The sequence below is a fragment of the Tupaia chinensis genome, unplaced genomic scaffold, assembly GCF_000334495.1.
Source record: "Tupaia chinensis unplaced genomic scaffold, TupChi_1.0 Scaffold000355_1, whole genome shotgun sequence".
Taxonomy (NCBI): domain Eukaryota; kingdom Metazoa; phylum Chordata; class Mammalia; order Scandentia; family Tupaiidae; genus Tupaia; species Tupaia belangeri.
This window is the reverse complement of record NW_006159850.1, coordinates 14,558,118-14,573,175: the sequence shown is the minus strand read 5'-3', so window position 1 is coordinate 14,573,175 and position 15,058 is coordinate 14,558,118. Positions and strand designations below refer to the sequence as shown.

The following is a 15,058-nucleotide window of genomic DNA, read 5'->3' as shown; positions in this document are numbered from 1 at the left end:
AGTTATATGTAATCTAGTGTAATAGAAAGAAGATTATGATGATAATAAAATAAAAAAAAAAAAAAAAAGATAAAAAAAAAAAAAAAAAAAAAAAAAAAAGTCCACGGACTGGGACCAGCAGTTAGCGTAATGGCTATGTCGCTGGACTCCCACATAGTTGACCGTGGTTTGAGTCCCGGACCCAGTGGCTTAAACTCACACCAGGCGCGTGTGCATGCGTGCCCAAGATCCCGAGAGGAGAATGGAGGAGAAGGGATTGCGGCGTCGCTGTCCCCCTTGGAAGGGGGGGTGATTTCTCGCTTTCTGTCTCTGTCTCTCTCTGGCTTTCTGGCAAGTGCACATGCCCTATAGCAAAAAACCTCTCCAAAAAAAAAAAAAAAAAAAGTCTATGGACTATGCTTGGTTTTGCCACTTTTAGTGTCAATACACAGAAACAATCTCTCATAAGAAACTTTTTAAAAAACCATTTTTCTAATTGAAATAATAATCCAATTCATGATTAAGTCTATGGAATGGTTGGGGCATATAAATGATAAAGAATAATCATTTTGGCTTTGCCCCAGGTATATTCATTGATTGCCACTTGCTTGTTAGGCTGAGGCTGCATGGGAGGTCTGGGTTTGATTCTCAGCCCACCCTAAAAAGCCAGACATGGAAGCACGTTCTTGTAACCTCAACTACTTGGGAGGCTAAGGCAGGAGGATTCTGACACACCACGAAAATATGATAAAATTAAATAAATAAAAAGGTTGTTCATGTGACTGTTAGAATGTGAACCACTCAAATGTGAGGATTGTACCTAACACTTCTCATTTGTATGTCCCCAGCATCCAGCAAAGTGTCTTAGAATAAATAAATGCTCAATAAATGTTTATGGGATGCCTAACCAATAATATATCACAAAGGGAAAAAAACCCTACAACTATAAACCTCTACAATAATTTAAAATAAAAAGAATGCTCCAAGAACTATAAAATAGGCATAATGTTTTTTAAACTAATAAAAGGAGCTGCAATGCACTATAAAATATATGAGAACATAAACAATTTTTGTTCAACTTTATTACAAATTTGACCTAAAACTCTAGTAGGTGTCAGAATAACTTTGACTCTTAAACTAGGATTAATTGTGGAAGGTAAATGGAAAGGATTAAGAAACTATTTCAAAATCTAAAATCTCAAGTTAGGAGTGAATTAAATAGGAACAATTAACTGGAAAAACACTAATAATTCAATATTTAATATGAGATAAAAAATTATTCTTCTACTAAAATATTGTATAATTTAGATGGAATAGTTACGGTTCTTAAGAACAGCTCATAGGCGCCAGTAGATGGTGTAGTGGTTATGTCACTGGGCTCCCACATGACCAACTGTAGTTTGAGTCCTAGACCTGGCAGCTGCAAAATCACCCCAGCTGTGTGTGTGCCCAAGATCCCAGGAGGAGAATAGAGGAGAAGGAATTGCAGTGCGGCCTTCACCTCTGCGGGGAGTGATTTCTCACTTTCTCTCTTGCTATCTCTGTCTGTCTCTCTCTTTCCAGTGAGCACTTGTGCTCTATGGCAAAAACATCTAAGAAAAAAACCCCTCATAATTGAACAAACAAAATTCAAAATTTTTCTTGTGACTCATGATTTTTTACAAAATCAAGTTTCTTCCATAACCAAGTATTTGCTATTAATGAGGATGTGATTCAAAACCAAACATTTTGATAGAAGCAACCTTGTACCCTTGAAGAACAATAGTTTTTACTTCTTCATAAGAGCATTGTTGATACTTGATATATTCTAGCCCGTTCAGCCTGTCTAGTCCAATGAAGTAGAAAATCAAATTATAGGCAATGTTTAAGCACCAGAACTTAATACACTCCACTCAATTAACATCTGATTTATTGAGAAGGCTTAGGCAGTTTAAGTAACAATGCCAATCCCAGGTGATTTTCTGATTGCTACAGACGTTTAGTGTAATGTAAACCCAACAATTAGCACAGAGCGGAAGTCTCTGTAACCACTCTATGGAATTTTGGTTTCTGAAGGCCCTAGGAGGCAGAATACCAGTAACACCTCTGTAGAAAATTGGCTCAGTTCCCTGATGTGATAATATCCAATTCATTTTAAAACTGTTCTTTTGCTACCAAGAAATATCTGAAAAGAAAACAAAAGCATGATATAGAAAGAAAAATATTAAGTAAGGAGGCAAAAGTAGAAGATCTTGCAGTGTTATCCCCAAAGCCAGAAAACTGGGTCCACTTGTCAACTCATCAGGTTCTCACTGAGGTCAGAAGGAACGAAAGGCCTTTGACACTGGGAGTCTCACCTGCATCCCCCAGTGAAGCAAAGATTCTTGAACTGTCGAAAGTCTGGTCCTTTGTTTTCCTTCAAGATGTCATAATGATTAATGAATAGTTACAGATTTTTATTTCTCTTTAAGAATTAATAAATTCTAAAATTTGTAAAAGGCAGTTTAACTCAACAGCCTTTTCATGAGTAAAAAATCTGCTGGGTAGTGACACATAGAGATGCATCGAACATGTGGTCCACGTTCAGGGGGAGATTGGGTGAGGCAAAAAGAACAGGAACCTGAAGACAGGCTTCCCTCCAGTCCCACCACTACCTATCTCTTTGGGCAACCTTGCATAAGTTGCCTGTCTTTTGGAGCTTCTTTCCTCTCCTGTCTAAAATGCAAATAACACTTTCTCAGAGTTTGGTCGAGAATGAAAGGATTGCCAGAGATTAAGTACCTGGCATCGTGCTTAGCATAGAATACATGCTCATGAAATTTTTATTTCTTTCCCTTTCCTTTCTCCTCAAGAATTTCTAGCTATTGAGGGAGACTAGCATGAAAACTAACTTTCATACAAGGTATAAATTGCAGAAAGAAGTAAAGAGAGAGTTATAACCTCTGAGAGGAAGCAGATTTATTACAAATGGAAATCACTTACAAATGGGGAAATCAGGGAAGATTCTATTTAGAAGGTGACTTTTCTTTCTTTCTTTTTTTTTTTTTTTAACTGCTACAAAGTTTATTCTTTTCATGAGTAAAATAGACAAAAATAGGACTAGAGAGATCCATAGAGAAACAGGCACTCCCAAAGACTCAAAAGACCTGAAAAGCAGAGGCAATGAAAGCAAAAAATACACCTGATGTTATAGGAAACTGAAAGGATTCTGCATAGCAAATAATCAACAGGGTGAAGAGGCATGCTTCAGGAGCGGGTCAATGTATTTTCAATCTATTCACCTAGTGAAGGATTAATATTCAGAGGATATAAGAAAGTCAATAAACCCAAAAGCAAAAGAAAACAAAACAAAACCCTGATTACAGAATTAAATCAAGACATGAATGACCATTTCTAAAGAAGACATACAGTGGCCAAGTATGTGAAAAAATACTCATTATCACTAATTACCAACAAAATATAAATCAAAACTACAATGAGGTTTCACTTTACCCTAGTTAGAATGACCATTTTCTATTTCGGAGGTGACTTTGAGTCTGGGCTGTGATAGGTGACTTCGGAAGGAGTGTCATGTTGGAAGTGGTGAATATTCTGACATGATCCGTGCAGTTTGGGACCACTTGTGTCAGGAGCACAGTCTGGTTGGGAGGGAAATGAGGTGCAGTACTGGGGGAGGGTGTGGGTGAAGAGTCTAAAGCCCTCCCACCCCATCCCACTCAAGCCCTGACTCGGAATGTGGGAGGGTGTATGGGGTATTTGGACAGATGTATGTGTGCAATGAGAATGTAAAAATTGTGTAGGGAGCAGATTGTGTGGGACCTTGAATGCCTAGGAGTTTGAACTTTATTGCATAGATGATGAGGACCACTGAAGGTGTTTGAAGAAGAAGTTTATGTGTTAAAACTGAGCGTGTACTTTACAATATCTCTGGAGCAGTATAAAGGGTGGGGGGGCAGTGATAAAAGCTTGAACTCACTTGAATACCCAAACGCATCTTCAAGTCCATCTTCCAGAATCAAGGATCTGCTAGTGAGAAAGACAATATTACACATACATACATACATATGAATAAACAATAGCATTTAACAAAGGTCATAATAAATACTTACATAGCACTTCCTGTGTGCCAGGCATTATTCTAAGCACTTTCCCTGTGTTAACTCCTTTAGTCCTTCCTATGACCCTGTGAAGTGGATGCTCTCATTATCTTCATTTTACAGAGGAGGAAACTAACGGTTAACTGCCTTGCCCAAGGTCATGGCAGAGCTGGTTATGAATTCGCTCAGTTGGTTCCAGAGACCAAGCCTAGTAACTACTGCCCCATCAGCCTCCCCAGCAGTGCCTAGGGTTCATGGAGGATTGGTACCATGGGTCTGGGAAAAGATAGAGAAAGGAAGTGGGAGGAGTGAAAGGTGAGGAGAAGTGAAAGGTGAGGAGATCGAAGTCGAGAGCACTAGTGAGATCACCCGTGGCCTGTGGCAGGAAGCACTAGAGGTCCTGCAGTAACAGTAGTGGGCACCGCCAGTGCGGCCTATCCCATACGCTTACCACCCCTGCAGCAGAAATCTCACGTTTTCTGAAACTGAGTTTATTATCTAAGGGCAGATTTAAGGAATGACAACTCTAAAAACCGTTGTGATAGAAGTGAGCAATCAGAAGCAACTTAGCCTGCCAGATACATTGTACAACACATTACTTTGAAAAACTAGCAATTTAAAGAAGTGAAATGAACCATGAAAATAATTAAATGGGCTGCGTTTCCTATTTACAAGGAAGAACAGTATAAGTTATTTAAGGTACTTCATGAACAGATCCAGCTTCTTACAATTCCCTATCAGGACAATTAAACTGAACTGTTTACTGTCCCCAAATCCACCTCTCTCGCCACAATGTCTACATCCCCTAATTCCATTTCTAAGACATAGACCTTGTCCCCAGTTTGCCTTTCCACATTCACTCTTGGCCCTTCTCCAGCCTGCTCTAGCCTGGGAGGCTGACCTCTGTGTACTGAGTCAGCTGGCCCTGTGCCTTCTGGCTTCCAGTTGGGTTCGGCCAGTAGGTGTCCCACAGGCAAATCATACAGAAGTGAGGCCACCTGGGCCAGCTGTCTCCCTTGACTAATACCCCTTGCTCCTCATAAGATAGCCTTTTTTTAGGATTCCTATTGTAGGTTTTTTGTTTTGAGAGATTTTTGGTATAGAGATGTGTGCTTGTTGAAGAGACAGATAAAAAGCAAGAAATCACCCTTCCCCATAGGGGAGATGGCCATGCTGCCATCCCTTTTCCTCTTGGGATTTTGAGTACACACACACACACACACACACACACACACACACGTCCCTGGCATGAGTTTCATGCTGTTGGGTCCAGGACTTGAACTATGGTCGGTCATGTGGGAGTCCGGTTTCTTAACCACTACACTACCTGCAGGCCCCACTTGTAGGTTTTAAAACCATTCCTTCCCTCCCTGTCTGTGAACCCAAGTGTGCATGTGGGCCTTTGATCTGGGCTGGCTGAGGGCGGAGTGCACTGCAGCATGCAGACACTGACAGTAGTACCTATCTATCTCTCTCTCGTTCTCTCTCTCTCTCTCTCTTTTTCCCTCCCTCTTGCCCTCCCCCCTCCCTCCCTCATTTCCTCTCTCTCTCTGTCTCAAGAAATAAATAAATGAACTTAAAAAGAAAACCACCACTCCTTCTCCATGACTCTTTCACTACCCTTTACTCACCCTGGGCTATTACTTCTTCCCTTGCAGTTCCCTTGCATCCCTCCTACCCCTTTTAAATAGACCCTTTGTTAACCATCCTTAAATAACCCAGGGTCAGTGTGTCATTACTTTTCTTTGGGGATTCTGATACATTTTCTATTGTGATGCCTTCCCCATCTGTACTCACAATTTTTTTTTAATCCCTTTGAAGGCATTGTTTTGTTGCAGATGACATTGTTTACATGTATTATTTAAGTCTGTCCCTTCCTGGGATTTCAGTGTTTGAGGAGGGGGGTTGCTGGATCATATTCATCTGTGATCACCCCAACCAAGTGCCTGAGCCAAGCCCGAAGTCCCAATGAATGTTAAAAGAAGGGCTGAATGGCAAGGACACAGACAAGAGTATCATTGCATCGTTTAACTTTCTCTTACACTTGCTGATTTATTGATACTATTTTAACCTTAAAACTAAAGTGTTTTCATGATAGAGAGGCATAATTCACTTCGGGACCACAGAACTGCAGTGTTGAGTCTAAGCTGTCTGCAGAACAGGAACTCATGCCTCTTCGCTTCCCCCTCTCAGCCTAGTCAGAATGCGCCCTGATAGTGGGTCTCCATGTATCTTGCAGGCCTTTCTCTGTAGAGCCAACTGTTGGCACTCTTAATGTGGGAGAGTCCATGCAACTAGAAGTGGAGTTCGAGCCACAGACTGTGGGAAATCACTGTGAAAGACTTATCGTGAATTACGACACAGGTATGCATTATTTTTTGTTAAATGTTCTATGTGTTAAGAAAGGCCAGATGGAAAATATGATGAATCTAAATAGGAAAATGGTTATTTTGGTAACCATTAGAGTAAGCCAAAATCTACAGAAGCAAAGAATGAAAACCTCTGACAGAAATTATGTTGAACCAGATACAGATTCCATCTGGGGCCAGTCCATGGCCTGGGGGTTAAAGAAGCCAGATACCATATGGCTGGACCTGGAGGCTTGAAGGAACACATGGAGCACATACGAATACATGCTCCAACTTCCAAAAGGATGAAGAAGGGATCATAGTATGACCATACTCGATTGAGGAGTGCTTTCTGCCTTTCTTTCTGTTTCTGTCTCTCTGTGGGAAGTATACATACCCTCTGGCAAATTAAAACAAACAAACAAAAAGTCTAATTGGTTTCTCCAAAGCTTAAAAGCCTGAGGAACTCAGAAAGAAACCTATACCTGTAAGTCACAGTAGCAAATGGAAGTCATCAATATATAAATGGAAACTTAAAGGTAACAGATGCCCCATGAGATGTCCTTTTGACTTATTGCTGCCTTTGTCTAACATTTTAAAAATGTAAATCTCAGATCAGAATGGTCTTGCATGTGTCCACTGTACAATACACTAACTTTAATCCTTAGAACTTGCAAATATTTTACTTAACATGAATATAAGGGTTGTGTCTGTTACCACTAGCATTTTATCGAGGGCCACACCCTGAATAATTATGAAAATTGCATATTGCTTTTGCAAATATTTAATTTATGGTCCATTGCATGTACATAATGCAGTCTCCAAAGATGGGTTTTGAATTAATATTTTACCATTGTCTTTTATTATTTCATGATTTTTCTCATTTCCTTCTCACTTCCTTTTTACCCATTCATGTTGATTGACCCAGATTGCCTGCAGAAAGGCATTGTAGGGTGAAAACAGAAGTATATGTCCAGGAAAGGAGCAGCAAAAGACAGTGAAGTGACAGTGCAGAGTTGCTGGCTTGGTGGATGAATATCTGAGTAGGACAATTTAGACACTTGCCCTGGGACCTGCGGTTAAGTGATCCCGGCTCTACATTGCCCAGCATGGCAACAACACAGAACTAGTGGCATAGTCTAGTAATGGTAGCCATAATTCACTAGCTTCTAGCAAGAGAAACCTGATTTGGAGGGCCAAGAGGTAGCACAGTGGATAAGGCACTGGATCCCACATGGCCAACTTTGTGGTTCAAGTCCCAGATCCAGTGGCTTGAAAAACCTGCTTGGTGCATCTGCAAGCATGCCCAAAACCGCAAGAAGAAAATGGAGGAGAAGGGATAATAGGGTGGCCATCCCTCATGCGAACTGATTGCTCACTTCCTCTCTCCATGTTTCTCTCCAGCGAGCATATGTGCCTTATGGCAAAAATCTAAAAAAAAGTATAAACATATATGGAGAGAGAGAGAGAAAGAGAGAGAGGGAGAGAGAGAGAGAGCGAGAGAGAAACCTGATCTGAACTAGCTTAAGCCAAAGGGGAAACTTTTGACCTATTTAGCTGAATGGTGGAAAATTAAAAGTGTATCTCGTAACACACCAGGGACCTCAGTTTTCTGAGGTAATTGTGCCATTTTATGCTCCCACAAAGTGTGAGAGCTCCAGTTGCTTCACATCTTTGCCAACGTATAGTGTTGTATTGCTCATTTTAGGCATGCCAGTGGTTTAAAGTTTTTTGGTTTTTGTTTTTTGAGAGAGAGTTTTGCTATAGGGCACGTGTGCTTACCAGAGAGACAGAAAGTGAGAAATGCCTCCCCAGGGGTTATGGCCATACCCCAATCCCTTCTCTTCTATTCTCCTCTCAGGATTTTGGGCATACACCCAGTGTGAGTCTTAAGCTGCCAGTTCCAGGACTTGAACCATGGTCAACTACATGGGAGTCCAGCAATGTAACCATTACACCATCTGCTGGTCCCCATTTATCTTTCTAAAATTAAATTTCCAAGGTTTTGCTTTTATTATTGATTTGTAAATATCCTTTATAACTCAATATTCTGAATACTGTCACTTAAATCTTCTTTTAAGTTTTGATCCTATTGATCTATAAGCACTCTAGGCCAATTGGTTTCAAAACCCAGCCAAATAAAAATGTTTGAATTATACCCCAAACACATGTAGACTTACTTATTTATAAATATCTCCATATATGAGAGTACATATGTAAAATAGATTTTGCTTTTAATTTAAAAAATATTTTTATTTCAATTTATTTTATACATTCAATCACATGTTACTTAGCTTGCCAAGTGACTATTCCAACGTGTATACATTTCTCACCAGTCCAGTTGAGAATGCTCTACATGTTATCTTCAACAGATAATAACCCATTTATTTGTCCCATAAATACCTTGCCTCTCTATTTTTCTCCTTAATGTCTTTTCTCAAAGGGTGGGTGAAGGAGTAGAGTAAAATAGATTTTAAAACATACCCAAAATATTTAAAAAGATGAGCTAAAGATTCATTAAACAATATTTTAAAGGTAATTTACTTAAAATATTTACCAGCAATTTAGTATTTTGGTGTAAATGAAAGGATTGATTGACTGTGCTTCATATGTCAGATGTATGTATTATTAGTATTTTTCTCTCAGTCAGTAGCTTCTTTTTTGTTTTTTTTTTTGGAGAGATTTTCACTGTAGGGCGTGTGCGCTCGCCAGACAGACAGAGAGAGACATAGAGACAGAAAGCGAGAAATCACCCCCCAGGGGGGATGGTCACGCCGCAATCCCTTCTCCTCCATTCTCCTCTCGGGATCTTGGGCATGCACGCACACGCGCCCAGCGTGAGTTTTAAGCCACCGGGTCCAGGACATGAACCACGGTCGACTACGTGGGAGTCCAGCAACATAGCCATTACGCTAACTGCTGGTTCCCAACACACACACGAGACCAGCGTGAGATTTTTAGCTACCACATCCGGGACCCGAACCGCGGTCGACTACGTGGGAGTCCAGTGACATAGACATTACGCTAACTGCTGGTTCCCCCTCAGTCAGTAGCTTCTTTTCATCTTCTGATTTTATTAGTTATTGGGAGATGTTATGAAAATCCACAACTATGATAATGAATTTGATGTTTCTCTTTGTTGATGCTATTGACTTCGCTATATACACAGGATTATTATAACTTCCTGTAGAATTAACCATTTTATCATTATGAAATGTCTTTTAATCTTTAATAAGATTTCTGACATTAAAGTCTGCTCGATCTGATATTTATATAGTAGAGAAGCTTTCTTTTGATTAGTGTGGACATAATATATTCTGTTCATCTTTTTACTTTCAACTTTTCTGTGTCCTCACATTTAAAGTATGATGACATTTGGAAGTGTCACCAAGTAGCGGTTTCCTTAACCCTGAAAATGTTTGTCTTTTAATTATACTATTCAATTCTTTAGTGCTGAATGCAGTACTGACATAGTTGAGTTTGAGTCTTCTGTTTGACCATTAAATAATTGTTACCATTGTGGAAAATTATTAGCTGCATCTCAACCAAATTTTTAGGTTATTAATGTTGATAGTTTGTTTAGTATTAGGGGGAAAAGTGAGTTTTAAGAAACTCAGTGATATATATCTTCTACCTGGACCTTCATATCTTCATTTCTGTTTATGTCAGTCCCTAAAACTAAGTATTGGGGAAATATGTAGCCTCCTTGAAGCCAGGAGTCTGAAAAAGAAAGAAGCATAGTCAATGCTTTTACTCACACCAAAATAATGAATTTTTGGTTAACATATTAAATAAATTACCTTTAAAATATTGTTTATTTCATAGTTAGCTCATCATTTAAAATTTTTAGGTATTTTAAAATACAGTTCATATATAAACACCCTAAAATATGGATATAATTTATAAACAAACAGGATTATATATATTTAGGCTATAATTTCAAAACGTCTTATTTGATTGGGTTTTGAAACCAATTGGTCTAGCATGCCTATAGATCAATAGAATTAAAACTTGCAAGATTTCAGTGATAATCTAATCCAATCTTCAGATTTTACAGATGAAGAACTGTAGCCCTAGAAATTAAGTGGTTTGCCCCAGGGTGCATAACTGGTCAGAAGTCCAATTAGAAGCCAAACTCACATTTTAACTCTGGACAGTGCTCTTTTCACCATGGCAGGTCATCTCCCTAATCTCTGCACTTTCACTTTCTTGATTGGTTGAATTTGAAGTGCAACTGCATTCTTCCAGTGGAACTTGAACTACATTTTACTTTTATGTAAGTGTTTGGAACCACACTCATACTTACATTTATAGTCCTGAGCAACAAGAAAGATAGCTGAACCACAATGACTGTGTATTAAAATTTAATCATACATGGAAAAGTTGATTTCCATACCCTGAAGTCCTGGTGTCAACTTTGGTGAATGAATGAAGCCGTTTTCTGAAGATTGCAGAAGGAGGTAAACTGTCTTGTAGCATTTTTCCTTACATAAAATGAGTTGCTGATAAGAATATGTTTTCATCTTTGGGATTCCCACATGGTCAACCATGGTTTGAGTCAACTAGGCAGCTTACAAATCATGCCCAAAATTCTAAGAGGAGAATGGAAGAGAAAGGATTGCAGCATAACTAACCCACCTCCTTGGAGGAGTGTGATTTCTCATTTTCTTTTTTCTTTTTATTTTTCCCAGAGATTTTTGCTATAGGGCGTGCTCACCAGAGAGACAAAAGCAAGAAATCATCCCCTCGAAGGAGACAGCCACACTGCAATCCCTTCTTCTCCATTCTCTTCTCAGTATTTGGGGCATACAAACACACATGCCTGGTGTGAGTTTTAAGCTGCCAGGTCCAGGACTCAAATCATAGTGGACTTTGTGGGAGTCCAGCAATAGAACCATTATGCCATCTACTGGTCCCAATATCTCACATTCTCTTTTTCTCTCTTTCTCTGTCTCCAGTGAGTGCATGTGTCCTATGGCCAAAAAAAATTTTAAAAATAAAAAGCTTTCATCTTTATTGTGGGTTATCAGTGAACAGAACTTGTAAGCTCACATTAGTGAAAAACAGTAATGACTGCCTAACTGCGATTAATCATGGAGCTTTCCCAAGCAGCCATGATCATTGGCTTCTCATTTCATTAAATAAACATCTGATTGAACTTTCTGCAGCTGCTTACAGCATGAATTGATTGGGGAGAGAAATTTAATGGAGGCTGTTCATGAAAGTCTTTTCTTCACACTCCTCCAACAATGTTCCAAAAGGAGCAGCACTGATACTCCTCAGCGGGTAGTACTCAGTCACATTTCTAATAGTTATGTTTGTGCCCTTTAGTTTCTGGTCCTCCACAGGATATATTCTTGATTAAATGCAGCTAGATTTCTTTGCCTTTTTTGTTAACCAGAGTTTGAACCAGTGCTCTAAGAAATAAGGTCTAGTTGTAAAGCTTCACTAATATCTAATATTTTATTCATATTTTCATGAACCAGAATTCTCATCCTCTTTTTTTTCTTCCAGTGGGTGCCTATGTGTAGTAAACTTGAGTTTGTTTAAACAGTTGATTTTATCTAGAAATGATTTACTTTTTATTATGTCAAACTGAAGAAGTAAAGTAATATGAGGCCTTTTACAAAATCAGCCATCCAGAAGAGATTAAGAACACAGTTCCTCAGGGCCAGCAGGTGGGGTGGTGGTTAGGGTGCGGGACTCCCATGTGGCCAGCTGCGGATCAAGTCCAGGACCTAGATGTTGGAGAATCACAGCAGGCTTGTGTGTGTGCATGCATACCCAAAATCCCAATAGGAGAGCGGAGGAGAAGGGATTGTGCCATGGCCATCCCCCCGAGGGGTGATTTCTCAGTTTCCCTCTCTCTTTCTCAGGTGATCATATGAGCACTATGAGAAAAACAAAACAAAACACAAAAAGAATACAACTACTCAGAAACCAAACAACTAATACACTACTTCTATCATTTCAATGAAATTGAGAAGTGAAAATAGTATTTGACTGTTAAGAGACAAACAACTGGTTAATTGCTTATATTTTACACTTTTCAACTGAGTATTGAGAGATGATATAATCCAGAATTCCAAGGAGATACTAATATTCAGGCTTTTTGAAAGTAGACGTTGTTGCTGAACCTTTGGTTACTTTAATGAGCACCAGAAGTGGAGTCCAGCAGTTTGTTCCTTAAGGCCTGGTGAGGTGGCCATCACCCTAGCGGTGACATTAACCACTGACAGATTCAGGAAACAGAGCTGATGCACTCATTCAGGATTTTTTTTTTTTTTTTAACATATAGTGTCTCTTACTGAAGAGAAAGATTTTATTTCAGGAGTCAGAAGTTGGCAAAAAGGCTTTTACTCCCAAAGGTGTGATGATATATTATTATCACATATATTAATATTTAAGTGACCATAGTATTAGAACTTCACAGGGCAACTCTATGGTCATTTACATAGTGCGTTGTCTAAGGATGTGTTTCCTTTTAAATAGTCAGTTTTGGATTTTTGAAGTCATTGCATCTTCCTTCCTAATCGTTGTTCTTTTTTGGTTTTAAATCCTTTCATGCTGAGCAGATCTTCTTAGGTATACTTAGTACAGTCATTTTAGAAGACAGAAATCCCGGTCATGTCTGGAATAAAGATGAGGCCCATGGTTATAATTCTAGAACTTGGGTGCCCTCCTGGTCAGGCTATAGGATTGAAGCTATTTATCAAGAAGAAAAAGCCGTAGAGCATCCACCACAATTTGTATTTTATGTATTTCGTGACCAAGCGAGGTAGTTTGGTTTGCTGTAACTCACAAGCATGGCATTTAAGTTTTGTGATCATATCTGATCTCTGAATTAATGGGGAGGAAAAAAGAATGAAATGCCTAATGCTTGCACTATATTCCTTAACTTCAGGCGTGGGGGAAAAAACAGTAGAATAAATCTTAACATGAGTTTGTACTTTTTGAATTTCTAGGTGAAAAGGTGTTTTTATCTCTCTATGGAGCGGCTATAGACATGAATATTAGGCTGGACAAGAATTCCTTACTCATTGAGAAGACCTACATCTCTCTGGCCAATCAGCGCACTGTAACCATTCACAATCGTAGTAACATCATTGCCCACTTCCATTGGAAGGTATACGCTACCCAGCAAGAGGAGGACAGAGAAAAGTCCAGGTTTGTAACAAAAATCACCTTTATGAAGAAGTAATTGTGTGTGTGTGTGTGGGGGGGGGTTGTAAAACTCAGTCAATTTTGTAGTAAGTTTTTAGCCAACTTGAACAGTGTCAGATTTCATAACTTGGTTCCATGGAACGATGATCTTGTGAAGCTGTTTGTTTAAAGAATTTGCACTGAGCCACATGGAACAGAATGTTGTCCATCCTCAGCCCATCTTACCCCGGTCAGAATTTAGCAGTAATGGAACTCCTAGCTTTAAAAGGCTAAATATCATTCTTCACTATATTTTTCAACCCTAACATATATGTCTGTATTTCTTTTTATAACCCTAACCAGGTTGGTCAGCTTTCAGGAAGTTTCTAAATATAAGCTCTTTTGGATTGGCACCAGTGTGGATTTTTTTTTTTTTCAGTGCAAAGATATTTCCAGAAAATATGAAGAATGAAGAAAAAGGAGGGCTGAGCTATAAAGGCTGTTATATTCTGTCTGGCAGCGTTGCTCAGTCCCTGCCAACCATGTAATTTAATAATGATTTTTTATTGGTATCTCTTTTTAAAACGATACTTCAGGCAGTGGAAAAAATTAATAAAATGTAAAACCAAACCGTTTCAGCTAATCTCACTCCTGTTCAGCTTTGAATATTTCTTTTTACTGAATCCATCCTTGCTTCTCTTAAACTCCATTTTCATTTTTATCTCCTTCCAACCTCGCTGAATTAACACGTCTGCTGCTTTCGCTGGAATTTGTTTCCGCCTTTGTTATTTACCTCTCCAATTTCATTAACTATTAGTCCTGGGAAGCTTCAAAGCTTTGTTTAAAGTCAAGTTAGTATGTGATAAAAATAAAAACATCGTAGGTCCATGGAAACTAGGCAGAAATCCCCCAGTGTGCTGTCCCTAATTGAATCAGAAAGAGCTATGACAATGACTGGACACAGTGGGCCAGAAGCTTTGTCATTCAGACAATGAGCTTTAATCACTGGATCGCCACTGTGTCACCTTTATAAAGTGAGACAAGAAAAACCTTCCCTGCCTAAAAACTTCATTTGGCCTCATGGTATAGAAATACCAAAGGTTTAACTTTATTCCAGCTTCTTAACCATCTGCCCCAATTCCCCGGCTGATATGTGCTTCCCAGCCACTAGATTGGCCCAAACGTATTTAAGGGTAAAGTGGGAGAGCAGATACAGATAAAGGGAAACATCAGTACAAGTAGCGTTTCAGTATTATGCTTATCCAATGGGCATAAGCTTTTGGAGAGAATGAGGACACGTTAGGAGAGGAAAGCCAGCTCTAGTATCAGCCACATCTTCATGTTTAACGATATGTCTAAGATGTGATTGATGCCATGCCAGTGTTCAAAAAATATTTCAAGAAGTTAATTTCAATAGTTAAACTCAAGAAAAATTACAACTGTTATCAAAGATGCTAAACTCTAGCGAATAGAATATCCATCATACATGGATGGACATTTCTTTTTTTTTCC

General features: G+C 39.1%; 1 protein-coding gene across 1 annotated transcript in view; it reads left to right on the top strand.

Annotated features, from left to right (window-relative positions):
* Nucleotides 1–15,058, top strand: part of HYDIN (HYDIN axonemal central pair apparatus protein) — a 378,086-nt gene that overhangs the window by 86,565 nt on the left and 276,463 nt on the right. Inside the window, 2 exon segments of the mRNA XM_006152662.1 lie at nucleotides 6,295–6,419; nucleotides 13,369–13,570. Of these exon segments, the coding sequence (XP_006152724.1) occupies nucleotides 6,295–6,419; nucleotides 13,369–13,570 (327 nt within the window).